This window comes from Pomacea canaliculata, linkage group LG8 (genome assembly GCF_003073045.1).
Source record: "Pomacea canaliculata isolate SZHN2017 linkage group LG8, ASM307304v1, whole genome shotgun sequence".
NCBI classification, from domain to species: domain Eukaryota; kingdom Metazoa; phylum Mollusca; class Gastropoda; order Architaenioglossa; family Ampullariidae; genus Pomacea; species Pomacea canaliculata.
The window spans coordinates 23378286-23405627 of NC_037597.1; the positions used below are offsets into that span (position 1 = coordinate 23378286).

The following is a 27342-nucleotide window of genomic DNA, read 5'->3' on the forward strand; positions in this document are numbered from 1 at the left end:
GAGAATAAAGTAAAGTACACACTAAATAGTCTGAGTTAATAAAATATAAAAACTATGTCAAAGACTATCTCTGAATATTTGTTGTGTACGAGCCATATTAAGCCCTAGTGTTGTCACTTTAAAAAAAATGATGATGGCTACATTGATTAATTTTTCTCTACTAAGCAGATCAACAGCCCACATGATTATCTGAACGTGGCCAACCCAGATCTTATTATGTCAATGGACAAATTCTTTCAAGCTATGGACACTAAAGCTGATGGCAAAGAAGATATAGAGGTATAAAAATCTTTTAAATTTAATATGTTTAAAAGTGTTTGTATAATTATGCATGAAATCACCCTGACACATGAAAACGGGTCATTGCTACATTGGTAAAAGTAAAGATGCACATGTGTTTCTTCATTATCATCATGATAATGATGACAAAGTGCACAAAAAGAGTGCTTTTCTTCGCAATGCAGCAGTCTCAATATTTAAAAAAAAAAATAGATATGTAGGCAGAGATACAGGCATGCACACAAAAACTTTCTTTCTTACATATTCATGTGCAGACACACATGCATACGTGTCAGAGTATGACTCAAGTTAAAAAATTAGGTTATATGAGGATTAGCCACAGATCCAACAACCTGGTTGCTTGCTACCTTGCAGGAGATTGACTTTGACTCAAGAGCACCCTACATACCAATGAGTGGGGAAGAAGACTTCTCTCTGTTGCCCCCTTCCACTGAATCTCTTCTTATGCTGCAAAATGAAGTGAATCCAGGGTAGGTAGCTCACACAGTTACATGTAGCATCTCATTATGCTACTTTCTTTATTTCTTTTATTTGCATTTACAAATATTCTGCTTGCTGCTTTGTTAGCAAACAAGACTGTGCTGGGTAAACCATTGGTATGTTCCGATTATTAAAGAAATGTATACATGATGGAAATATACTTTCAAATCAATTCTTTTTTAAATTCCTTCAAGCGAATAGACGTTCAGCATGTGTTAATGTAGGAATGCCAAATTTCATATTATGAGCAGGCAGGGAGACACAGCATTACCTATATTTGGGTTTTAAGAAAGGCTTGATTTGGCAGTCTTTTGGTCTGCCAAGTGTTTGACTCAAGCTTATTAACTTCAGGAATTGACATCTATGTGGTTGAACATACCAGTTTTTGTTTGGTCAAGCTTAAAAATATTTTCTCTGTTTCAGCCTTTTCGGAAAAACAGAGTCTGTTTTCACTCGTAAATCTGACCTTTTCGAAGAACCACCTCATCCACCCAAGCCTAGCGTGCGGGAGATGATTGGTGGTAGTACAACAGTGGCAAGTATACAACAGCCACCAAGTACAATGCTGCAGCAAATCAAAAGACCTTTAGATATGAACAGTTTGGAGAAAGGGCCACCTGCAAGTAAAGCCATGCGACTGGGGCAGATTGAGCTCAATGTCCCTGGTCAGTTTTCGAGTAGTTTTGACATTTAAACAATTATTGTTCTTCTAGTTATGCTACTGCTACTAGTACTACAGTAGTAGCGATAGTAATGTCGCAGCAAGTTGAGTAATTTTTGCTGTCAGAGACATAAAAACTTAACAGTAGGTGGTGATATCACTGTAAATTTTATTCCATCTTGAATCTCCCATCCATCCATTTTTGTTACTTGTTTATAGTTTTCATATTTTCCTATTTCCTGTATGTTTGCAAGATATGAAGATTAAGATATATGAGGATGACTTAGCTCATTCCAACTAGTTAAAATGTCATGGGCAAAAATTATTTTCCAGCAGTGCATAGTTTTCACCTCAGCAACCCAATCTGCCTGATAAATTTAGTCAGGTTTTCCTCTTCTCTTGCATTTTACTTGACTGATTTCTTCATTCAGAACTGATTTTTACATACACTTGAGCACAACACAATTTATAAATTCCATTTAAACTTATTCTTCATCACAGCAATGACAAGCAGAGACAGTGTCCTGCTTAATCTGCTTCTGACAGGGGAGGATCGAAACCATGGATACAAAGTCAAATCATCAGCTGCTGCAGATCTAGCCAGGACTAAGGTGTGCTTTCATCTGCTATTTAGTGATTGTGAACATCTTGAGAGAAATATGTTTTACATTAATAAGTGAATGGCAGCAGCTATATTTTTGATCAGCATGTCCTAGCAGTTTTATGCATCTTACACATCTTACTGAAAACTTAGTACAAACCATCTGCCTTTACAAAAAGCAACCTAGGGAAAGAAATTAAAGTCTATATTGCTGTTCATTTAGATCATTGCAACCTAAACTTTTATGAATGTAGTGTAACAGAGTACTGCATTTGCAGCCAACAAGTAGAGATTGCAATCTTAGCAGATCAATAAAGTCAGTTTTTTCCTGTTAATTTGTCGTTTGAGGGCTTTTGTCTTATCTTTACAGACCAAACAGGAACTGTTAAGGGCACACCTGTTTCCTGGGTTAACACAGCAAGATTTTGAAGTAAATGCACCAGCCCAGGACTCGCATTTGCTTCAGGGAGCAGAGCTTCTAAGAGCACTGGAGATTGATCCTCTGCGTATGGAGCAGCCACCACGCTAGCCTTTTGTATTGTGACTCATTATGGTGGCATTTACTGTATGAGGGCCTCTGAAAGTGTCCAAACTACTGCCCACAGTAATCCAATAATTTTTGTTTTTGTACAAGCACAAATAACTGTACATTTGGCGTAGTATTAAGGTGGAAAGCATTTACTCGGCTTATACCTGTGGATTGATTTTTATTTGCTTTCCATTTAGTTTCATCTAAGATCATCTAAAATTATTGCTTTATGAACCGTCATCATACGTTGATCGTGACATGCAGAAGCAATTTATCACTTAATTTTAGGCCATTTATAAGAAAATTGCCAGCTTTGTGTTTGGTGTTTTAACAACAACGTTGGCTTGAAATTGACTTTTTTTTTGTTCTTTGGTTAATGTATGACGTGAATGACATACACTTTCAACGTCACCTGCTTGCACTGTCTGTACATAGTCAAGCAGAAAAGGAACCATCACTCCTACAGCTGTGACACAAAGGACGGTTTCAAACCATAGACAACCAGCTAAGAGCCATAAAAAAAACAATTTATCATTACAGCAAGAGGTTGGCAGAGTTTATTGTCCAGCTTTGTGGTAATCAAAACATTTCCACTTGCCTTATCTATCTATGCCTTAGCAAGAATGGTTAGTTATAAGATGCTGCTGAAAAAAAGTTACTCGGGCCAGGGCTTGCTTGATGAGAAATACAGATACTCTTTGTATCATGACTTAACAGGTTGGATGTAGCTGGTCATCGAGATGGGCAGCAAAACTGCTCAAAATCACAGAGCACAGACCTTGGCATTCATAATTTGAATTTGTGGTTGTTTTTTTTTCCTTTAACTATGACCATGGAGAAAATGGATCTAAATCATTGTGAAACAAGTTTTTGTTATATAATGGATGTTACTTTCATCTTACAGTTTACATAACTGCTGTACACTGTTTAATTTGTTGTGCATTATTTTTAGCTTTTGTCAGTATATTGGAATCTAAAGCCCTGGTTTTTTTGTTTTTTTTTTAAAATCAGATCACAATGATTGTGGTTAAAGGCAGGTGTACTAAAAAGGTTCTGTTGTACAGAAGCCAGGAGTTTGATTCATGTTGGACATGAATTTGCATGCTAAAATACCAAATACTGTATTTTGTCATTTCATACCAGATAATATTTTCAATATTTTGTAAATGTTTGTACCATAATGAGATAAAGGTTACATTAACCTTACTTTCTAGGCTTCAGATGGCTTCATAATAATTGCTAAAACATGAAAAAATAAAATGCATTTACAGTATACCTTTATTGGTCTTCAATGCCAAGGTGGTGCTTTGCCTTAAACAGTAACTTATGTTTGTACCTTACGGAAAAAAGTAGGTATATTAGCCCGGCTGATTACTTTGTAAAAACAATTTCAAGTCAAAAACTGACTTGGGTAACTCGTGTACTGCAGCAGACATTTTCGATGTGATTTTATCTTTCCACATAGTTGGCTTGGTAATATATTCTAGGGTCTTCTGAAGATTTGGTTTGATCCTTTGACTGCTGGTTTTAATCTTCACTGCTAAAGCAAGAAGTGCAGAAAATACACCTGCACTTTTGAGCATGTGATGGTAGTTATTCCCCCTTTCATTTTTTGTGTGATCGTTTTCCTTTCATTTGAAATGTCAGAGGAAAGGGGTCAGGTGCAAACTGAATGTAAATTATTATGCTCAGCTTCAAAGAAATACTTCTTTCTGTCCAATCTGTGTATGATGACGTGAGTTTCCACCTACAGTGGCCCATTTGTTTTTCTTTTTCTTTTTAATTTGTTAACACAATCATGAAAGTGTACTGCCTGTTTGTAGATTGATGTATTGTTCTCCTACTTTCTTCTAGGACTAGGGTGTCTGAGTGAATGCATGTTCTGGCCATGAGTACATAAATGGGTTTGAGAGTACGTTTTAATTTTTCATCAGTAGTCATGCTTAATCATATTAGTTTATAATAACTTTATTTGTGTTGCTGTCTGTACACCAGTGTGTTTAGATTTTTAAACTTACTTTTTTGTAGTGAATTAGCTTCTCCCCGCATATTTTTGCTGTGTATCATTTAATAATTTTAGCAGAGGTGGCTGTTTTGTTTTTGGAAAGGGGGGAATGATGTAAGGAGGATAAGGGGGAGATTTGTGTAAAAACTGTTTCTTTTTGACCTTTAACTTGCTGGCTTAACAGCGTCATTCATTTGTCTTGTGAAGATATTCACCCTCCTTAAGCAGAATCATCATTACAACTATATTATAGGAGAATGTATTGTCTATTTCACTTTAAAAAAAACTTTCAGCTTTTGCTTTGCATGCCACTTTTTCTCACCTTTTAATGATCATTTCACAAGTTGTGCATAACATTTAATCTCACAAGTTTATGTACTGATATTCTTAGACCTGTGGTTTGCAATCATGCATGACCATAACATTTTTCATAATAAAAGCACGTACATAGTGCATTTTTCTTCTTGGTATTGCTACTACTTAACCGATCCCTGTCACCAGTCTGTTTCTGGCTTTTTGTTTTTTGGTTAGGTGGACATGGAGGTTGGTTAACTGTGTATCCCATGTAAGTTGCCCCATTGCCTTTGTGGACAGGGAACTTCTCATGCATTCTGTGAGCACTCACTTCATGCTGGGTCTTGAATTGTGAAAAGCAGGCAAGGAGCAAAGAGTAGTAGTAGAATGTATAAGCATAGAGTGTTTAGTTTCAGGGTTTCAATTTCCAGACTAAGCAACACCAGACCGATATGCATTTTTTGGACCTATACATTTCTAATGCAAGGACTAGCTAAAAAAAAAAAAAGGAAAGAAAAAAAGAAAACTACAGAAACATTTGGCACATTCTGATTTCACTATCAAGACATGTTTCACTGTAATTAAGTGGAAAGCATTACATAGGTAATTTGATATCTGTTTGTGGGCCAGAGAATGCACTTATTTGCCTGTGATCAAACCAGGACTTTGTGGTCCATATCTAAAGACAATTTGTTTCCATCCATGTATTTTTGAATTCTGTCAGATTTAGGAGATCAGAAATCTATGTGTAATTTTTGTTTGTCTTTTCACAAGAGCTATTTGCATATTAGCAGTACTCTTGGAAAGATGGTATCCACTCAAAGAAAAAAAAAAAATAAAAAGATGGATGTGTACATGCACACACATATGCCCCTCCCCACATACACACCATGAGATATAGCACCTGTTTAAACAGTACATTAATTAAATCTGTTGCCTATTGGGTGCACACAGTGCCTTGCGTTGTAGACGTCCACCATAAAAATTTTGGGTTGTTTTTATATTCTCAAGTTTACTCACCACCCTCATTTCTGAAATGATTTAAGAGGGTAATAAGCTTAATTATTTCATTAGTTTTGCTTAAGCCAAAAATTCGTTGTCATGTCAAGCTGTTGTCAGGCAATCAGTTTACAGAAATGAAGTAAAAGGTTGCAGAAGACACAAACATAACCATTGTGTCTTTACATGGCTTAGTGATCAAACACTCATGTTAGTATCTGTGATTTGTACATGTTTAACTTTCTGCATTGTCACCAGACGTCTGAGAAAATATGACAACTGACACTGACTAAATATACCTCTATATATATACTGTTGTTGTTTTATCATAGTTTATTGGGGACATCACTTCCTTCCAAGGTCAGCTCCCGTTTCTAAGTGCCATAAATAAAAGCTGTGGAAAATAACAAGTAAGAGGACATTAAGTAAACCACTGAATCGCCTTAAGACAGTGTCATCTTATGGTCATTAGGTAGTTTATGACCATATTTATCTTGCACGGCTGCTGATGTGTGTTGATGGGTTTGGCCTAGACATCTAATAAATTTGGATGGGAGGAAAGAGAAGACCCCACCTTTCCACTTTAAAAGAAAGAAATGGGGTTCACATACTTGTACACAGACCATAACAATCAAGTTTATATGTGCATATAGACATGCATGCACTCAAAACGTATAAAACATTTTTGGATGTCCAGTGAGATATTCACATCAGCAAATTGTAGTGCTTAGTCATTGTGTATATCCATGTTTGTCTGTAAATACTATTGTAAAAATAAATAAATAAACGTTGTTATATTAAGTGACTTTTCCCCCTTCTGTAAACAGTCTGAAGCATGTTTTATAAAATAATAGTTTTCTCGTAAACCAGTGTGTAGTTTATTTCCACATTGTTGACCAGTCTGGAATCCTGGCATCAGTGAGATCCATTCGCTTTCCATTTTTACAGCATGAAATTCACCTTTCCTGCTCTCCCACCCTGTATCTCACATCTGCCAAAAACACAAAATTATGAAAAATATTTTTAGGGAACAAATCTGCGTTACTGAGACCAGTAGTGAGAAGTCCATTCAACCAATAAATGGTGGGCTTTGAAGCCAAGCAAAAGGCTACAAGTAGACAGTAAATGTCAGAATTAGGGACCACGCTCACTCCTACCTGGCCCAGGTAATGTAAATTTATTCCAACATTCAGAATTGGGGAGGGGGATGTTAAAACGAGATTTGAGATCTTTAGTAACCAACTCAAATGATCGTTGGTTGCACTACAAATAAATACTGTAAAAATAAAGTTTTATATCTTCTCTCTCCCAGGGTTTGTGTCAAGTCCATGACCTCGTTTATTACGGTCTCAGCTTTCTGTAAACGTATCCATGTACAGAGACACTTTCACGGGAAATGTAGATCTGTCTGTAAGTAACAAGTAGATGCAATGAATCGTAGCGAGATAAACGCCGACGTGGTGCTAGATATTTTGTTGATGTAATATGAGATGCCTCCAATGCGATGTAGGACACAATCATCTGAGTGCTTGGACACGGTGTAAGCTGTTTACAGGGTGACGTGTAGAATACTCGAGATTATTATCATAAAATCACAAAAATCATTCACTTATACGCAATACCCGAGTAAAATAATTTTTTTTTAAATATATATATAAATTCATGGCATGCTTACATTGGTAAAAAATTATAGTCTCATGCACCCCACGTCCCCCACAACGTCGATTGTATATGGTTCACTGCCTTCAGGAGGGGTTTTTTTTTTTTCTTCTTTCTTATCTTCTTTAATTTATGGGCTCACAAAGGACCTTTTTGGTACAGTAAATAAATCTTCGTCGCTTACAGTAATCCTCTTGAACGGAGAAAGTAAACTCGATCGTGTCTTGGTTTGTAAAGGTTTTCTCCCAACCATCTTAACATTTATAGGTTTGCTGCCAGGGTGGGATACCACTCCCTCAAAATGTTATTTAGTCTCCAATAGTCATATGTCATCTGGTACAATACGAAGAAGAAATACCATTTTTAGTGGTAGAATTTCTTTCTTCGAGTACTTACCAGATGACATGACAGTTAGCTCCCACCTCCCCGCAGTGGGTTCCAGACTCAGTCAAAGCGAAAAGCTGGAGTTGTGCTCACTAGCATTACAGGTATGGAGGGGAGAGGGGCTGAACCGTATTTATGTCCTACGTATGTTCTGTGGTCCTTTGACCAGAACAGGTTTGGACAGTTGGGTTTGAGGTAGCTAGAGGGTGATCTCCACATATACTCATGTCATCTGGTAAGTACTCGAAAAAGACATTTTACCACTGAAAGTAGTATTTCTACATGCGACGCTCACTCAATCTTGGTGTCTATATAATTGTCTGCTGCAAAAAGACATGCGTTGTCTGTCGCCTGTACTACGGAGATATAGGGTGAAAGTATATCCGCGGGTACCCCTTGCACGTAAAAGTACTTATTTTCATAATGGTGTGTGCTTATTTATGTCGCTGCGTACTCCTGCATAACCCTTGCACAAGTTGCACCGTACCCTCTTTCTCCCCTCCAGGATCGAATACCTGGGCAGCAACATCCGGCATATTCAGTCGAACCTCAAACTAAAGAATAAATAAAGACTGCCATTTAAAGTGTAGATTATATTGACAGCCAGCCTTAAGTGGCAAGAAGATATTTATCACCTCGCCTAGACAATTTTGTTTTGTTTTTTGTTGTTTTTTTTTTGTTTTTTTTTGCGGTGGGTGGGATGATGGGGTGGGACGATTCGCTTTCGAGGTCATGGCTGGGACGAGTTGACTTAGGCGGTGGGGCGATATGACCGACCACGAATACGTGTACTGGCGCCATTGTCAGCCGGTTTCATAAACTAGAACACTCGATTATGCTCGAACCAAATATACGATCGACCATTTTGGAAATGGTGATATATAGAGTTTCAGTGACACAGAGTGATCGTTTCTTCAAGTTATATTTATATGAATAATCTGTTCTAAATATATATATAAGTTGTTACACGCCTGATCGAACCACCATCCATTTCTGGTGTTTTTTTTTTTTCCCCTGGGGTTTTACTTTAAAAATTGACTATATCGCTTGCTACATTCGAGTCAGGTTTATTCCAGTCAGTGGCTGATATGCAGTGAAGCGAAACAGATATACGTGTAATGAAGCATTGCGCTGCGCCGGGATGTACGTGCAGCCTGTTGATCAGATATGTCCTTAACATCCCCCACCCAACTATCTATCTTACTTCTAGTGTGCCATGTGAAATGAAGGGGCAGTAAAAGTACGTTAATGTCAGCGATGTCAACATTTCATCTGTGTTGATTCTCGTTTTCAGCTCCCCGTAGCGCATGTTATATAGTGGACATGAGCATGAAGTTATTAAACTATATTAATCAACTCTCTCTAGCTAACGCCATCACGATTTTATTCATTTTTACAAGTCGTGCAGGGAATATACTTTACATCAGTGCCGAACAGTCATGCGTTTCGACAATGTACTGCAATTTCAAACTTTGTGATCATCTGGATGTTCTCCTGACGATGTGATCTTCGTGTTTGATTATTGTTCTATGCTGCTCTAGTCCAGTGAGTAAATCAGTCTCACTGCATCTTGATCTATGAATGTCATCTGACAGAAGAACGACCTGAAATTCCTCAGTACGTACTCGGCCCAGTTCTGTTTATTCTGTATATGAAACCACTTTAATCTTGCATCCAGTCTCACAACGTTTTCTCATCAATCATATGCTGATGATACGCAGCTGTACTGCCCCCCCTCCACCGGCTGAGTCTCACTCTGCTGCCAGCACCATAGAAGTCTGTATTAATAAAGTCAAAGACTGGATGGTGTCATACAAACTTAAACTCAACGATGATTACAACCGAAGCCCTCCTATGTTCGAGAAGCAATCCATCTTCACTCATTTGTCCACCAATTTTAAGTCACATCAAGATGGGCGAAACCAACATCACCTTTGCGTCCTCCATCAGGAATCTGGGATTCATTGTCACTGCAGACATGACTTGCTAAACATAAGTGGCAGCTGTCTGTCAGTCTATTATGATAAATAATTGACAGCTGTCTGTCAGTCTGCCTATTATATGAACTACGCAAGATCAGCACCATCCGTCACATTCTGTCTACGAGCGCCAATACTCTTGTCTATGCGTTTGTTTTATCCAGACTTGATTACTGCAACGTACTCTTTGCTTGCAAGGACATCGGAACCACCTGGGCCCAACTGAAGGGGGCTGCCCAAAACCGGGTCCGCTGGCGAGGTATTGTTGCAGCCCTATGCTCCTAAAAGGAGCAACAAAAAGGAATAAACTATACTCCTTGCCTGCTGGCTGCCCTGAATACCTTCTTCGCAAACTCCAGAAAGTACAGAACTCTGCTACACATCTGGTGCTCTGATTATTTCTCTGAACTGCTCTTCCCTTACATCCCAGCTATGTTTATTAATTATACTTAAAGGGTTGGAAAGATATCCATATGGAAGGGCAACGAAATAAGCGAATTTCGTTCTGTACGTTGACAGTTCTTGAACTATGTGCGTATAAGAGAGAAAACATATCTATATATACACACAACGTAGCTAATTTATGTAGAAAAAAATTCATTTCGCTTATATACAACGAGCAATGAATGTGTTATTACATTGAATAGTAACTTCTGTACTCGACAGCTGAGGCCGAATCAAGTCCATTTGACTTGCACATGCTCGCGACCGGAAGACAACGGACTTGTCTACACGCCCATGGCCAGACGGAAAAAAGAGGGGACGTAACTTTTGAGTTCCTTAACCGGAAGTTTGTGAAACAGTGATGGCGGTCTTTTTGACAACAAGCGTTTAACTGGATATTTTTCAAAAGACAATTCTTCTTCATTGAAAGTAATTAGTGATTATATATTGGGCCACATCATTAACGTTTACAAATTTTTACCTATTGCATATTTTACAGCATAAGTTTGCAACCATAGTCTTTAATTTGAAAGTTTTTCGTCTTTCGGTTGCATGAACCATTTTACTGTTCAGTGTTCTAATAATAACAAACATCTGCTAGCGTATTGTTTCTTATTAGTGTTAAATGTAAAGTTCTATCTGTGTGGTGTAATTAGAATCACAAACATTTGTCACTGTTTTTCTTAATATGACACAATATTTGGCTGTGAAGTTTTCGGATCTGTAACTCCGTTATTTTTGTATATGGCAATAATAGGTCACAGCTACACCTGGAACATGATGTTTATGTAACAGTTTCATATGGTTTTTAATCATTTGCAAGGTATCTAGTATGTAAATGATTTATTGCAGATGACTGACTTTAATAGACCAAAATCATCAAAGGATTTCCTGAATGCATTTGAGGAACTATACCAAAGAAGTCCGATTCCACTGCATAATGTAATTGTATTTTACAGTGATGGTGACATTTTCATTTCTAGCACATTTTCATTTTTATGGCTTAATCAGAGTGTGATATGTTGTACAACTGTGAACCAAGAATGATTGATTTTAATTATGCTGTGGCTGTTCGTAATATAGGGATAAGATTAGAAATCATTCAGTATAAGTTAAGCAAGTAGAGGACACAAACCATCTTACCATCACATATTATAATAATACAGATAGTTGCAGATTTTATTTTATTGCTTTCGTACCATATTTCAAAAAGGGTTCTTGCTTAGTTACCTCTTTGTTACTGATAAGTGATGCATTGAAGTGCATTTATAATTATTGGGTAACAGTTCATTTATATTGACTACATAAGCTGCATTTGTGAAATAGTGTCTATAGCTCTCCCAGTGACAGCATTTGAAGTCTTTTAGTTTATAATGCCAGGATATGTCTTGATGGTAATTGTAGGAAACATTTGGCAGTCATTAGTTCATTTTTAAAAAAATATGTATATTCTGTTTCTTCAACCCATGCAGGTTGTTATGCAGCAGAGTCCAGCACCTCTTGCCATTGCAGTTCAGCATACTAACATCATAGCCTTTTTTGATCAGATGAAACTGCGTAGAAGTACTTCCCTCTCCATGTCCTCAGATTTGAACACAACATCAGCGACAACAACAGATGCCTCTAGTGGGTAAGTCCTTTTAATAATTTTGTGACAGAATGAGTTTTCTTGTTTTGTAGACCTTTTATATTGCAGTTTATTTTGACTTCAGCCAATAGGAAACCATAGCTGGCTTTGTTTTATGTTTATGCATGGGAATCAGTCCCATTAAAAGGTTGTGGAAGGAAAAGAGCAAGGGAGAAGAGATGGAAAGGCTGGTCACAAGATAAGTGCAGTCTCATAACATCTCCTTCCCCAGCAACCGAAAGGTTACAGGCTGTCAAGAAGCAAATGCTGCTTTTGACCACTGTGAGGCAAACATGAATCATTATAGAACAAGAGAGCCTGAAACTTACATAGTTGTCTTGTTGGTGTTGATATTTGTAAATGGAGATTATGTAAATTCCTCCTAGAACAGATATGGGTGAAGAGTCCAAATATGGGTGAGGGAAAGATATGACTTGCAAACATAAGATTCTATGGGCAGTACAGGTGTAAAAAGTGTATGTAATAAGCATTTTCCAGTCCAAGTTTACCATTACACTCAGAAGACATTTGCACTGCACTTTGTTAGTTTTAGCCAGTAGTTAGTCTCAATTTGTTTCATTTTAATCTTTGTAAAAGAGTTATGATATAAGTATATGTAGAATACAGAGATGTTAGTGCGGATAGTCAAAGAATGTATTTGATCCTCAAATAGGAATGTATGAAATTGTTTCCACTTAATCTTTTCTGAGACAAAAATTTTAAATGTAAAAGAAGCATTAAATCTGAGATTTGAAATTATATTTACCAACATATAAAGTATAAAAGGTCTCATATTTGTAGCTGTTGGGGTAGTGAACCATCAAAGTGGTTTAAAATGTCTAGGGAATTTAAACATGTTAAAAGGTACAACCTTTCAATTACTGAAATTTAACTTTCCTAATAAATCGATTACCTCTGGGTAGGCAAGTTACAGATCTAGAAAAACCTCAAACAAATGACTTATTGCTGTGGTCAGGTGCACTAACCACCACGTTATTTTTCTTCAATGTATTCATAAATATACATCAAAAACATCTAGAATTGTTTTTACAGGGAGACTACAAGACAAGCGCTTGACTTACAAGATAAAGCAGAAGAGCTACAGAAAGCAAAGGACAAAAGGAACATTAGCTCAGAAACGGATGGTAACTATCAAAAGATATTTCAAATGTAGAATTTGACACATGGAGTTGCTTGGATCTTATTATCAATGTAGATGTCAATCTTTACAGTGAGAATAAGTAAGCTACTTATGCCGTGGTTGAATTTAACCAGTCTGCTTTATTATCTTGCACAACTTGTTTCTTGAGATGTGTTTTCTTCATGCCTGGTTGTCTAACAAGGGAAAGATTCTTTTTAATGGAGCTAGGGAGAAAGATCGTTTGCAAACATAACAACATAGTGTGTACAGTGTAGATGTGAAAAAATGTGTAGTCAGCATCTTCTAAGAAAGTATGTTGCTGTTGCACTTTTGTGTGTGTGAGAGAGAGAGCGAGTGAAAATAATGGTCAGTACAATACAGTATTAATCCACAAGGGCAATTACATATCTTATAACCTTAGAACTGCTGCATATCATTTGTATGCATATATAATTGACTAGCAGTCTCTTTTTCATGTCACACACATACAGGTCTCTCATGGACTACTAATGTACAGTGTTTGTTTACAAATCTTTCTTTTTATTTATGCAGTTTGTTTTGGATATTTTGCACTTGGTGTTGTCACAGGACCAAGACCTTTACAAGAAGCATCCTATTCTGCCAAACATAACCTGTCACCTTGTCCACCAGCTTTGCAAGCCCAGCACAACTTAACAAGGCACAAGACAGGACAGACTCCAGCTGTGCAAGTAGAAAAGACTTTGCTCAGAGGATCTCCAAGAAGAATATCTGTTCAAAGAACAGCAGATTGTGGCAGTAGCAGTGGTAGTGATGATGATACTTTGTTGAAGACAAAAAGATGTCAACAAGAACATGTGCCTAAAATGAATGAAATGAAACTTGTGAATGGCAGCCAAATTCTCAAGCACCCAGTAGCAAGAGTAGAAACTTTGAGGCCTAGAAACAAGCATGTGGACATCAAAAATAATAAAGGATTCTGCAACAAACAGCAGTAGTGGAGATCATAAGAAGGGAGATGAGGCTTCATCTCTGACAACTACACTGGGTGCCCTGGAAAGCTGTAGACCTCAGGGTTTGCTCAACAATTCTCCCAGAAATTCAGTGCAGCATTACACTCAGTCTCAGCAGGAAGCTTTATTTTGTGATAAGAGCCCATCAAAGATACAGGAAAGCACCAGACAAAGAGAGAAGACACAAAAGGTCAGAGGTGACATATGTCCCCAGCCTTTATCACAACCTTGTTCACAGGAGGAACCACTTGTAAATTCTTTTGTCTATAGTCCCAGCAACCCTGACTTACCTACAGCAAATCTTGTGAAAACTAGTTCTTTTTTGTCAGTTGATGCTAACAAAGCTGATAAAAAGGCTGATGAAGAGACTTTGCAATTAGTGAGCAAGCTAGTGCAGCGGCTGCGCTCAACTTCAGATTCTGACTTGGACGACACTTTTGGTGAAGGGCCTGGGTGGATGGAAACTCCTCCCTTAAAGACTAAATCCAAATCATCCATTACTTCAACACAGGTAGTGAGAAAAGTAAACCATCCTTCATCAGGAAGAACTGCAAACATTGAGGAGCAGGAAACACATAATCAAACAGCTGGTACTAGTCAGAAGGTGAGAAAAGTAAGCCATCCTTCATCAGAAAAGTCTGCAAACACTGAAAACACTTCTACAGGACAGTCTTCACAAAGGCCAGAAGCAAGGAGCAAGTTGAAAAAGGATATGTTGGCAAAAGAAACAAATACCTTAAAAGGGGGAAAGGGAAGTCTTCAGAGCAACCCTAAAACAGAACGCAGTAAACTGCGAATTGTTGGGAAAATGCAGTGGTCTTTAAGACCTAGGCAAGGATCTATTGCTGCTGCTGATGTACAGGCCAAAAGCAAACATAGTCAGTGCCAGAAGAACATATCCAGGTACTTAGTTGTTACCATTTGGAACTTTATTTAAACTGTGAGGGTGTGGTTTTCTTTACAGCTAGGAGTTTCCTTCTTTTGTATTCTTTATCTGCAAAGAGTTGTGATTTTTTAACTATGTGTAGTTAAATAAACTGTAAAGAGTTGATTGATGTCATTGTTGTCCTACTTACACCATTTAGTTTAGTGGTTAATAAACATGTACAGGTAGTCCTCGACTTACGACGTTGATCCGTTCTTACGCGGCGTCGTAAACGAATTTCGACGTAAGTCAGATCATACGTTCATACAGTACTGTACCATAATAACAGTACAGTACTGCAAACACTTAGCCTATCCAAACACCTATCCTAACACAGTACCCTACATAATTATCAATAAACATAAATACAGTAAAATATTGTGCAGTACAGTACGTTTAATAATGAAATACTGTACTGTAAGTGCTGTTACAACACAAAACCTCGTAAGTCGGAATGAGCGTCGTATAAAGCGTTGTAACCACGAAACGACTTAACTCGAAACCGTCGTAACCTGAGGACTACCTGTATTATGAGCAGAAGGATTTGAAAGCTCAGTGGGTTTAGATGTAATAGTTTTTGTATGGTTGTTTATTTCTATGAGGGAGTGTTAAAAATATTCAAGTGGTATATTTCCAGAGAGATTGAAGTGTGAAAGGATTTAATAACCAAGCCTTTTGCCAAATGATTCTGTTTATGTTGAAACTTAGTTGTACCTATGATCCTCTTAGTTGAAAAATGACTGTAGTCAAACTTAAAATTAAGCTCAAAGTTACTAACATGTTAATAACACAATTTTCGAGTTACCTGGGACATAATTTTTTTTTGCAGCTTAGATTTAGAAAAGCCCAAAGAAGAAGACAATGTGGAGGATGGTGAGTGCATGATTTCACAAGAAATTTTTAGATCAATGCTTTTGTCATAATAAAGTACCAAAGTTACTGGGCTGTTAGCTATTGAAAACTTCAGCTGTAAAAACGTTTTCATGCACCAACGTAGAGTAAGAGCTGAGATTGACAGGAAGAACTCAGATCTAGATTAGGTTTCTCTTAAACTCTGCATGGTCAGTTTACTAGAATGCAGCCACTGTGTGAGAATGTATGAGGAAAGAAACCACAATACCTTCTGTGAGGTAAACTAAGCATTGAATAAAATTTCTTTTTTGAAACTATAACAAAATTAGTGATATTTGAATTCTAAATCTAAAATATGGAATTATTTTATATAAATTTTTTTTTTTTTATAGTGTTAAACATTTTGTTTTCGAATTTCATACTTCCTTGGATGAAATTAGCATTTTTATAGTTTAAGAACTGCTTAAAGGCCTGTATTACACTTATTCTGGGATGTGCTTTGACCATTGATGTTTATTATTATTATCACTCTACAATGTAGAAGACACATTTTAGCAAAGGCGGCCCAGTGGTGCAATGGTTAGCGCCTGTCACCAATACAGTGAGGGTTGGCTGTCCTGGGTTCAGCTTTCGTCTCGGGCATGCTGTTCTTTCTGTGCACGTGGCATCTGTTTAGCAGGGCTGGCTGCCTTGCCGTGATGTAGCCTTAGATACTGTCTCAGCGTAAAACACCAATTCCCTCCCATTCCCCATGTTTTAGCAAAGTTGGGGATTATTCTTCATCCATTCTTCTTAGATGCTGTCTTTGCTTTCAAGAAGCTTGACAACAAAAAGGGCGAGTTTAAAGCAACAGCACAGACTGCTTCTGAGAAGACAAACAACACCAAAAGCATCCAGTTAGAAACAGAAAAAAATAGTCAGTCAGACCTTTTGACGCTGCGTTCCTGGTCTTTGCAACCAGTGCCAAAGCTGGGAGGTGTGCGTGTGGAAGGAAAACTTCCGTAAGTACAAATGTTTTCTTTGGATTTGTGTTTTAGTGCTGGATCATTTGCTCAATGTAACTAGTAATAACCTTGAAAGAGCCCATATTTTGAAGTGTAGCAGTGGACATAGAGAATTTCTACAAAAGTGATTACTGGGCTTTCTTTCCTCTGTGGTACTATTGTTTGTATTCATTGCTTATATGAACTGCATGGGAACTACAGATAGTTTTGATGCTTTATATGTAGTCCATATTCTGGCGAGAGGTTTGAACAAAAAATCAATAGAAAGGTGAATAATTTGGATTTTAACTGCTTAATGAAATAAGATCAGTCACCCCACCCCATCCTCACCACCCCAAATAATCATCACAATCCTTTATTTTCAGGAATGCGGATTACTATTGGTGTACTTCATTGATCAGTAAACGTATCAATGGTCGTGTGTTACAGTCAGCAAATGGTTCTACATACTTTTTGTTGGGCAATCAGGCAAAACGCAGCACATTGACTGCCGGTACACATTCTTGCTGCTAAGTATCATTAGTGATAAATCAGAATCTTGCACTGTGCCTGTTTTACACATAATCTCTTTCCCCTTAACATATATCTGATATTGCAAGAGTGCATACTTTGCAGGTCCTTAATTGCTGCTGTAATGTCATCAGAAAAGTGTGAAATGCTATATCTGATTACAGGTTTACATTGTTCATACTACAAAGCATCCCTTTTTGATCTTAGTGGCAGAATTTTGAGGGAAGCTGTTGTATTGTGTCAGTAAACATTCGGAAATGAAAGCAGGATTTTCATTATGTTCCTGCTATCTTGGGTTAGACTTGAATGCTGATCAAATGATCTGAACAAAGTAAAATTGTTTTTCAAATGTTCTGTAATCTAAAAGATGTCAGGAGATTCAATCCAAGCTAAGATGGGGGTGGGGGCTTGTGTCTGTGTTTGTGTTCTTCATGCTAATAAGTTGTATTGGAAGGCTTGTGTCTTTTATGCTAATAGGAAGCTGTGCTTGAAGGCTTACATCAGTTTGGGTCTCTTATGTTAACAAGAGGTTGTTTTGGATGGATTGTATGTGGCAAATTGAAGCTAATTCATCTCTGCTTCATGACCCTCAGAAATGCTGTTTTATATGTTACCTTTACACAGGCAGCTATGACGTTCTTCTCCCTGCCTGTAGCTGTTGCTCATCTACTGTGTCATGTGCAGGGAAAGGGACCATTTATTATTAGCAGTAATAATATTAGTAATTATTCAGCAAAGACAGTTTAGATGTGATATTCTAGGCATGCACTTGTCCAGCTAACTGACTATAGGTATATTCACTGACATTTTGAATGATATTTATATTACTAAAAAAAAGGTTGAACTTTATGTGAGACTGCAATAAAGCTTGTAGTATGGTTGACATTTTTAACAAGTGATCTTAACCTTGTTTATTTCTTTATTTGCCGGCTGGCAGGATTCTCTAAGGATGTTGCAAATGCCTTTAGGTATGGATTTCCAGAGAACTGGAAGGAACGTATTCTAGCTGACATGGAAACAATGAGCCCGTAAGTTCCTACACAGCCCCATGTCTACTTTTTTTATGCCCAGACAATATAGTGAATCAAATAACACCAACCTTGAATGGGTTAAAACTAGGCCATTTACTGAGGAAAAATAATTTATTAGTTGCAAGTAAGAAAAAAAAGAAAACAAACTTAATATTAACTATTCATGAAAAAGACAAATATGGTTTATTTGCTTTCCTACCCCTTCATAACACCCAAACATGTTTTTCAAAATACAAATTTGGAAAATGATTTTAAATTGCAGATATCAGTCTTTCCTTGTATCTAGTAATCATAATTATGGTATCCTCCTGTTGAAAATTATGAATTATTTTCTTGTTATTTTATTGGATTTTGGACAGAGGTAAAACAGAGACCAAGACAAATAAAAGAGCAAAAGAAGGCCTGACCAACTTCAATGTCAGCACTAACTGTGATTCAGCTGGACCAGTGACTGCTTATAAGCAAATGTTCTCGCCACAATCCACTAAGAAGGATCTGTCAGAACAAACTGCTAGTCTGTTCCCAATGTTTTTCAATGCTTGAATACTGGGGCTTGAGGGGAGGGATGCTCAGGTCAAGAAATGGTTGTAATCATACCATTTATTTAGTGGTTAACTGTCTGGGTCATAAAGAAAAAAGATGACAGATGATTCCAACATTTTCTTTACCAAGGCTAATTAATCATACGTATATACTCTACATATTCTCTTATTCTTACACAGCTGCGCATGAACAGATACTTATGCATAAATGTATGTGAGTATATCTGAAGTGCAGATGCTTTGATTATTTTATGTACAGTTTGGACACCAAGTGGTGTTATTTCTCGTGAGTTGGGAGCCAGTGAGGTTCGGCGCACTCGCAGTGGACGGTGTGTGATTCCACCTTTGGCTCGTTGGGCAGGGCAGTATTCAGAAAGGGATGCAGATGGAAATGTCACAATAGGATTTTCCTCCCTTGCTGCAGAGAAGCACTTTGCCAAGATAGCTGAAATGTGTGTTAATGTAAGCTTTTAATTTTTTTCACTCGAACTAATGACTACAGATTTTGTTTCAGCTGTGTTAAATGTACATGCAGTTAAATTTTTAAATTGCAATATCTTTTTACGCTCATTGTGAAAAGGAAATGCTGTGTGAAATATTTCATAGAAAAAGATGAATTGAGGGAACATTAAGTTGATCAACAAACCTGAGAACAACATAGGAAAATGTGAATAATAAGAGCAAGCTAAATGTAGAGATAATATAAAACAATTTCCATGATCATTTTTGTATATAAATTTATGCTACATACCACAATTTTTTTTTGAAAGAAGATTCACCTTTTTAGCCAGGTGCTAAAGAATGCATTTCTGCTTTGTTCTGTCTCGTTTTTATCTCTCTTAAGTTCCACCTTTAGGAAAACTTTGTCCAACTAATTTAAGAAAATAAGGAATTTTACATTTTATTAATAAAGATGATATTTTACTTTGCATTTTCAAAATTTGTTTCTAATTCTCTGAAATATGTTGTTCTCATGTAGTCAGGAAGAAAAGAACACAGTGATTTGTCTTCTAGTCAAAAAGCTAGAAGCGTTGGTGTGAAGGAAAACGTAACAAGGACAGCTCCCAAAACGACCAGCAGGTGCCATCGACCGGAGAAAAGCGCTGATCAGCCATATGCTGTCAAGGGAAGACTTCATTCATCTAGCAGCTCTTCAGGCTCTGATACATCTGAGGAGGCAGTGCCTGATGTTTCTGTGAAAGACACCTTTAACAAAAGAAAAAACAGACAACAAAGAGAATGTGTCATAACTAACAGTGCGAAGTCGCCACTCAAACAGAGAATTGACTGTGTTGATGGTCTAACCTTACCTGTGGACACTGAAGGTGCTGGAGAGTCTGAAGTTGATGTTGATAACATGGAAAGCGATCTTCTGGCACTTGTAAAGAACTCAACCAAAATGCGCAAAAAAAAGTTCAGGGAAAAAAGAGCTACATGCTACTCTCAGATCATTCGGGATAACAGATACTGTAGATCGCAGAAAAGCCCCTTTGAGCTATCAGATGATGAAGAGAATAGAACAGCCAAGACATCTAAACATTCAGACATGCAATCATGTCTTGCAGATTTCCAGGTGGGTTCAGCAAGGTCATCTAAAGATTCTGGGGAAAATGAAAGCAGTCATTTTCAAGACTCTCCTAGTAGCAAACATAGTGTTATGAAAATACATGCAGAGCCATCTGTACAGCCAGTATTGAGAAAATCAAATCCGGAAAGAAAGACAAGTGCGCAGCATTCATTCACTTCACAGAAAACTAATCAGTATGTTTTAGGAAGAGATGAAATCATATTTCATAAAGCTTTTTCTTCTGCTGGTGAAAATGATCATGATAAGACGGTTGGCAATGACAAGAACATTGTCGGAAATCATCAGTCTCATCGGCTTAGTCCCACTTGTAGCAATACAAGTGCTTCTCCAAAACTAAGGTCTAGAAGAAAAAGAAGCCAAGTTAAAGGGTACAAAAAAGATCAGGATGTGAATCCAGCTCAGACATGTGGAATTCAGAGAGGAGAGAAAGCCACAACAAATCCTGATGAAATAGTAACAGAAGATGAAGATACATTTGACTCAGACAGATCGAGCCCAGAATATGTAAGCCTTCAAAAGACAGATAGAAAATACTTACGCATAGAGAGCAGAACTAAGAGAAAAAGGAGGAAAGCCATTTCAGAATCCTCATCTGAGGATGAAACTGATGAAGAAACTGTGACAAAATTATCTCGCAGGAAGAGGAGTAAAACAGCTGAACCTGAAAGATGTCCGAACACCAGAAGCCATACCCAATGGACTCTTGGTCAAAAGACCTCCAATAATATTTCTACCCAAGAACAAATTTCTAAGCTCCCTTGGTCAGCACAGTCACCGTGTGCCACAACAAGAAGACTCAGAAAAAGATCAATTAATGAAGAAAATGGAAAAGTAAGTGCAGAATTCAGTAAGCCTGGAATGCAAATCCAGAGAAGTTTGAAACAGAAAAGAATTACTGGCAAGTCAAACAACAGCAGCTGTGAAGATTCAGATGGAGAGACACCTAACAGACATCAAGAAGATAAAGGAGTAAAGCAGTCATGTGATAATACTGTAGAGAATGGTAATGCTGCCTTTGTTGTTGGTGCAGCAAGTGAAGAAGAAGCAAGTTGTTCTCAGAATAATCAAAACAACAGCAACAATGACAATGTAATTGATCTGCAAGACAGAAAAAATACAAGAAAGCGAGGACGGATGGACGAGACTGACTTCAGCAGCATTAAAAAGTCTCAGAGATGGCATAAGCAGGAAATAGAGCGACTTCATAAGTATGTTGGTTTGTAATTGTTTAGTTTAAAAATGAAAAGTTTGTATTCTTTTTATTGCTGGAAGTACTGTGACATTGGTGAAAATGCTTTTATTTTGATTTTTTTTCCTAATCTACTGCAGCTGATTGGCTGAGCCTTTAGGATAGGCTAAAAAAGCTCAATAATAATAGTAGCAGTACAGTACTAGAGTCTGCAGTGGTACTTTGCAAGAGTACTAAAAGGTGACAGCATAGTTGCTTTTTATATGATGAAAGAAACATTCACGTTAAAATTTGTCCGTCTAAAGTGTCAAGTATTCCAATGTAGACTAATTTATAGCTCATAATATGAAATGATTTAAGTAATAGTAAGCAAAACACATCGCAAGCTCTTGATTAAGAATGTGGAAATCCCAGTGCCATGGAGGATGTGTGGCAGTGATGTGTTTTTTGTTGCCATTTTTCAAAATTCACTTAAGTTCAAAAGAAAGTTGCCTGCAGTATCATTGCTGTATGTGGGAGCAGCCATCTTCAAAGAGTCAGCTATGGAGGTGTGAAGATTAAGAAACAACAATCAAAACAAAACCAGTTTAAAGTTGATCTTTTAATCAAGAACATACTTTTGGCTGCCAGAGATTGGGGGAGTTGCTCAGTTGAGACATTTTTTGAATTTTTTTCTGAGTTGTGAGTGGAAGATATATCTATAAGAGAGATAACCTTTTCTTGTTAATAGAGCCTTGAAGGAGATCAGAAGTGATACTGACCACTACTGGGAAGCAGTGAGTCGTCATGTAGGTTCCAGAACGGCAGAGGAATGTGCAGCCCAATGCTTGCAAGACATACCAAATACCAAGAAAGCATCTGACAAGTCACTTAAGGCCAGCAATGCTCAGAAAGGTGTGTGGTTAGTTCAATCACATCTAAACATTTTAGGATATTTTACCTTTTAATATATTTAAAAACTTGTTGCAGTTTGGGAAATGGGTGGTCAGGTAGTTAGAGCACTGATCTCAGAGGTTGGAGGCATGCATTCTAGCCGCCTCAACACACGAAAGCTGGTGAACGGTTCATGTTGAGGTCAACAAGTCACATTTATAGACTAAAGTCTAATACAGTCAAATCTCGCTACTATGCCACCTACCGGGACCGAGCAAAAGTGGCATAGTAGCGAGGGTTTGTAAACGGCTTTATTTGCTCAAGTTATCCGTCAGTCCAAAACTCTCAAGAATCGTCGGCTGGCGCTAGCTGTCTCCTCTCATTCTCCCCTTCACCTCTTCATCCTCCACCCCTCCCAACCATATCCGCGTACTTGCATCCTGTTGGTAGTCGACCCCCTCCCGCTCTCCCTCTGTCACGGGGCTGTCACCCAGCAGGCGACCACCACCCCCTATCGCCAGCCTCCACCCTCCCTGTGTGCGTGCTGTGTTCCATCCCACCTAACTGCCATGTCCCACATTACCATATACATGTAATAATCGAGCACTGCGCGGAATTTCACAACTTGTGCCTTTTAACAGTCACACAATAGTGGCATAGTAGCGAGAGTAGGGGTGGCATAGTAAATTTATTTTGCATTGAATTTATAGTCGGGACCGAGCAAAAGTGGTGTAATACCGAGAGTGGCATAGTAGCGAGATTTGACTGTAGCAGCATTCTTGGTTCAAATACCTACAGGAAATACCAGTCAAAACTACAAGCTTTAAACTCATTTTGGGTCAGAATGTATTTTTGAATGGAGTATTATAAATCATGCATGTTTACAGAGAGGCTGTGGTAATGGTAACTATATATTTGTAAGCATTCATTTCTCTAGGTGGAGGTTTCCCAATATTGCAAGCAACCAAGGGCACTTTGAAGAGAAAACAGGAATTACGAGCAATGCTTGAATGTAACAGCTACAATACTGTTGATGACATTTTTTCATCTACTCCCTTCAAACACCTGAGTAAGAAGAAGGTAAGTCTTAATAGGTGTAATTAAAGTTTGTGTGTGTGTGTGCGCATCCATGTACATGTGAGGCTGTATTGTATGAACACAAGCATGTCTGTAGTAAACATATGAAATTAGAATGTTTTGATGTCATTGATAATACTTTGCCTACCAAATGTAAATGTATTCATGAAAATGTATCTCTTCAATTAGGTACCTTTAGTAGATTTTGAAAAAACAGATGAAGAAGTGTTTGGTAAAAATCCAAACTTCTTTACACCACGTGACTCACAAAAATGCAAAGGTGGCTTTAGTAAAACACCAGCCTCGACTCGGAAAACTCCCAGCATTAGTGGCATCTTGTCGCCTCTTATTGAGAAAGGCAGCCCTCGCAGGTATGTTAATTCTCACAAAGTATGATGAGAACACTTTTTTTTTGTGTAGTGTGAGCTATGAAAAGAGTGCAGACTTGTATGGATGGGCATGGTGCTTTTTCACTCTCACTCACACACGCGTATATATATATAAGCAAGCAAAGGAAGCCACTGAGCACTGTAGATGGACCAGAAGTATGTAAAGTGTTCTGGCAATGGGCATCAACTGTTGATGCAAAGAAAGCTATAAAAGAAAATTATATACTTTTTCTATATGCAGAAAAATTGGCAGCTTTTACGCACAAAGTCCTAATCTTTGTCTGTTTCCAAGAATGAGAGTGTAACTGCCAGATAATGCAGGTGGTACACTGATTTTATTGCTTCATGTAGGATGCTGAAATTTATGATCCATTGTTTAAGTTATGCTAGTATGTTTTAAATTGATTCTGCTTTAACAGCCACGCAGTTTGGAAAGTTTTGGTTAAATGTTCACGTTTGCATCTGGTGTTCTTGTTGAACAGGAGAGTGGCTGATCAGTATGTCTTCCGCATGCAGAAAAATCGGCGCCGACTTGCCAAAGATTTTCCTAACCAGGTTTGTTTTGCTTACTGTTTGAATTTAAATTTTTTAAATTCAAATTCATGAGCTATACTGGTGAAGAAAAAATGTTTAAATGGATGCATAGTAGACATAAGGAAATCATTCGACATTTCCTTTTCAAAAGTTTACGTTTTGCAAACTCGTTTTAAAAGTTTGTATTAACAGAATTCGTTTCATTCACTTTCCTCAGAAGCGTGCAGAATCAGCCAGTCAATCTGCTCTTCCTGGGCAGTCTCCTGCCACACGTCTTTTTCACAAGACACAATCTTCAGATTTGTTCACCATCACTGAGACCACCAATAGCAGTGATGAAGATGAAGAAAAGGACTATTATTATTCAGATTCTGACTGAATTACTTGAGCATGATAATAAAATTGTATTTCATGATTTCTAACAAGCTGGAAAAGATAGAAGAGCATGGTAGAAAACCTCAGTTCAAAAATAACACCATTTGTTTGCCACAAAATCTATTTATAAACTGACATAATGAGGAAGACTGGAATACCATTGTTATGTTTTGCACTTGTTTTCTTTTGTTATGCCTTTACTGCCAGATGTCATGATCTGCACTTGTAGATAAACTTTAAATATATTCTGGATTTTAATCACTTGAACGACTACTATGTGTTTATTTTTAGGCTGCTTAGGCTTCTTATGCTTTGCAAATATTGTATATATGGCAAAAATGGTTTAAAATATCTAGCAAGAATAAAAATGCCTAACAAAATCTTGTTGATAATATCATTGAAGGATTTATCATTTGCCCTCCATTTTAAAATGTGCCATGTCTGTTTAATACACCTAAAAGATGATGTTTATGTAGCCTTTATTTTGTACTTGAATGTTCTGTGTTATAATTTCTTCAACTTTCATGAAGATTCATAAAAGCAGCCTTATCTTCTCCAAGCTTTCTGCATTGGCTCTCGGATTTTGTAGGGTTGGAGGGGGGGGGGGGGAATTTGTGCTGACAAACTGCTTGTTGGTTTATTCCTGAGACGGGAGGATGCAGCAGCTATTTTTCTGGACATGTTACCTTTTTTAAATTAGCCGGAAAAATGTATAAATCTTCTCATCAAAGATGTTGCTGACGAGGTCAGAGTATATGGTGCTGTTTGATGCTTAGGGTGCAAGTTTATATTTTTAATTTAAGGGATAGCAAAAGACTAGTGCTGTAAGTATCATCATGATATCCAGGCTTCATTAGTATATTTGAGAATGGGTCAAGGTCATTTGAAATAACCATACTAAAGTTTGATGTCATAGCCATGAGGATTATAAGCAGTTGCCTTATAGATATATTCACCTCAACACTTGCTTTGGGAATGGTTCCTGTACAGTCTAGCTTGCACCACAATCACTTTGCTGGCTACTGTGGCCATAATGAATGTGGACCTGCAGGCATATTCCATGATCAGCATTTTACAACTGCCAGTGTAGTTTGTTCTTGGACAGACACTTTAGAGCAGGCATGTCAAAGGTGGCCCTTTGCAAGCACGTGCAGCCCCTCACAAAGGACACTGTACGTGTGTACGGCCCTCATGACAACACAAATGTGACCCTTGGGAGACCCTTAGTTTGACAGCCCTGCCTTATAGGATTTTAATGCTGTGTGCTAATTAGGAGCAAGAACTTAGAAACTGAAGTCTTTGCTCTGTCTTACCAAGGAATGTGAAATCTCACGCTAGGGAAACCTTTTTTTTTTTTTAATGCAAATGCTAATTTGTGTCCTAGCTTAGCTATGTTTCCTGAAAACTCTATTGGCCAGGATACGAAAATTACTTACTCATAAATATAAACGCCTATGAGACATTGGTTGAATAGTAGGATTACATCTAAGGGCGTTAGTTTGACATTTTCTCAAGAAATAGTTAAATATGAAAATACTGGGAGTTCAGTAGGTCACACAATAAAGAAAATTTGAATAATTGCTTTTTACTGCAGTTATAACTGGTAACAACTGACTGGTTGCAAATAAAGCAGCAGAAGTGACTACCAGTGCATGTAGCCTTTGTTTTTGTGGTTCATTGATCTGAATGTTGATATGGTCTTTGGGGAAGTCAGGACAAGATCAATAATTGGTTTTTTTTCCAGTATTTAATGCTGTGCAGGGAGAGACAAAAGTTTACATGCATAACACAGTCATTCTTTCTGTCTAGAATTTGGCTCAAAAGCTGTGTATCTGGCCTCCTTTCGAGATGGACAGTTCGGTGGCGCAACAATTAGCGCTCGTCACCAATACCGTGAGGTTCTGGGTTCAGCTCTTGTTTCAGACACTGTTCTTTCTCTGCATGTTGCATTCACATTCACTGCAGTGTAGCTTTGTATGAAACACACGAACTAATTGTCTGTAGACTGTCGTAGTTAACCATAAATATCCATGTTTTCATGTCCGTCGATTGTTTCAAGCTGTATCGCAGTCTCCGCTATACTCATGCACATTCGGTTACACAAGTGATTTTTCTAGTTGTTTCCTCTTAATTTCATGTTAAACATTTAAATTTCCATCATTAAATACAGAAATAAAAAAAGCTTTGCCCGATAAGAGAAAGTTGAAACTGGGTTGTCAACATAATGGATAACAATGGGCATAGACACATTCATGATCACAGTATATGACATTTTGGAAATCGTACCGGTGCAGTATGTGTAAAGCTACATTTACATGTTCAGGCTCTTTGAGATCCCACATGTTGGGCCACAGTGAT

General features: G+C 37.6%; 2 protein-coding genes and 1 long non-coding RNA gene across 6 annotated transcripts in view; 2 read left to right on the forward strand and 1 right to left on the reverse strand.

Annotated features, from left to right (window-relative positions):
* Window positions 1–6181, forward strand: part of LOC112571180 (endothelial PAS domain-containing protein 1-like) — a 23980-nt gene extending 17799 nt beyond the window's left edge. Inside the window, exons 11-15 of one of the 3 annotated variants that reach the window (XM_025250004.1) lie at window positions 166–279; window positions 655–770; window positions 1204–1445; window positions 1943–2052; window positions 2413–6179. In XM_025250004.1, the coding sequence (XP_025105789.1) occupies window positions 166–279; window positions 655–770; window positions 1204–1445; window positions 1943–2052; window positions 2413–2571 (741 nt within the window). In that variant the 3' untranslated portion in view covers window positions 2572–6179. Of the gene's footprint in view, window positions 1–165; window positions 280–654; window positions 771–1203; window positions 1446–1942; window positions 2053–2412 lie in introns of all 3 variants that reach the window. The other 2 variants (XM_025250005.1, XM_025250006.1) reach the window with 2 other exon arrangements.
* LOC112571185 lies at window positions 5620–10650 on the reverse strand. Its single transcript, XR_003100764.1, has 2 exons — window positions 10530–10650; window positions 5620–10172 (listed from the first exon to the last, which is right to left on the reverse strand). It is a non-coding gene; the product is annotated as an uncharacterized LOC112571185 (long non-coding RNA).
* LOC112571177 (mis18-binding protein 1-like) lies at window positions 10628–26635 on the forward strand. 2 transcript variants are annotated; one of them, XM_025250001.1, is made up of 17 exons: window positions 10628–10764; window positions 11188–11277; window positions 11808–11965; window positions 13016–13107; window positions 13692–14998; window positions 15850–15893; window positions 16669–16873; window positions 17242–17369; window positions 18324–18414; window positions 18777–18931; window positions 19219–19421; window positions 19939–21755; window positions 22467–22630; window positions 23547–23689; window positions 23876–24057; window positions 24558–24630; window positions 24827–26635. In XM_025250001.1, exons 5-17 carry the CDS (start codon window positions 14034–14036, stop codon window positions 24986–24988), a joined length of 4332 nt encoding a protein of 1443 aa, XP_025105786.1. In that variant the 5' UTR covers window positions 10628–10764; window positions 11188–11277; window positions 11808–11965; window positions 13016–13107; window positions 13692–14033; the 3' UTR covers window positions 24989–26635. The 2 variants fall into 2 exon arrangements, with proteins under 2 accessions (XP_025105786.1, XP_025105787.1); XM_025250002.1 differs by having other exon boundaries at window positions 11883–11965.
* The last annotated feature ends 707 nt before the right edge of the window (window positions 26636–27342 follow it).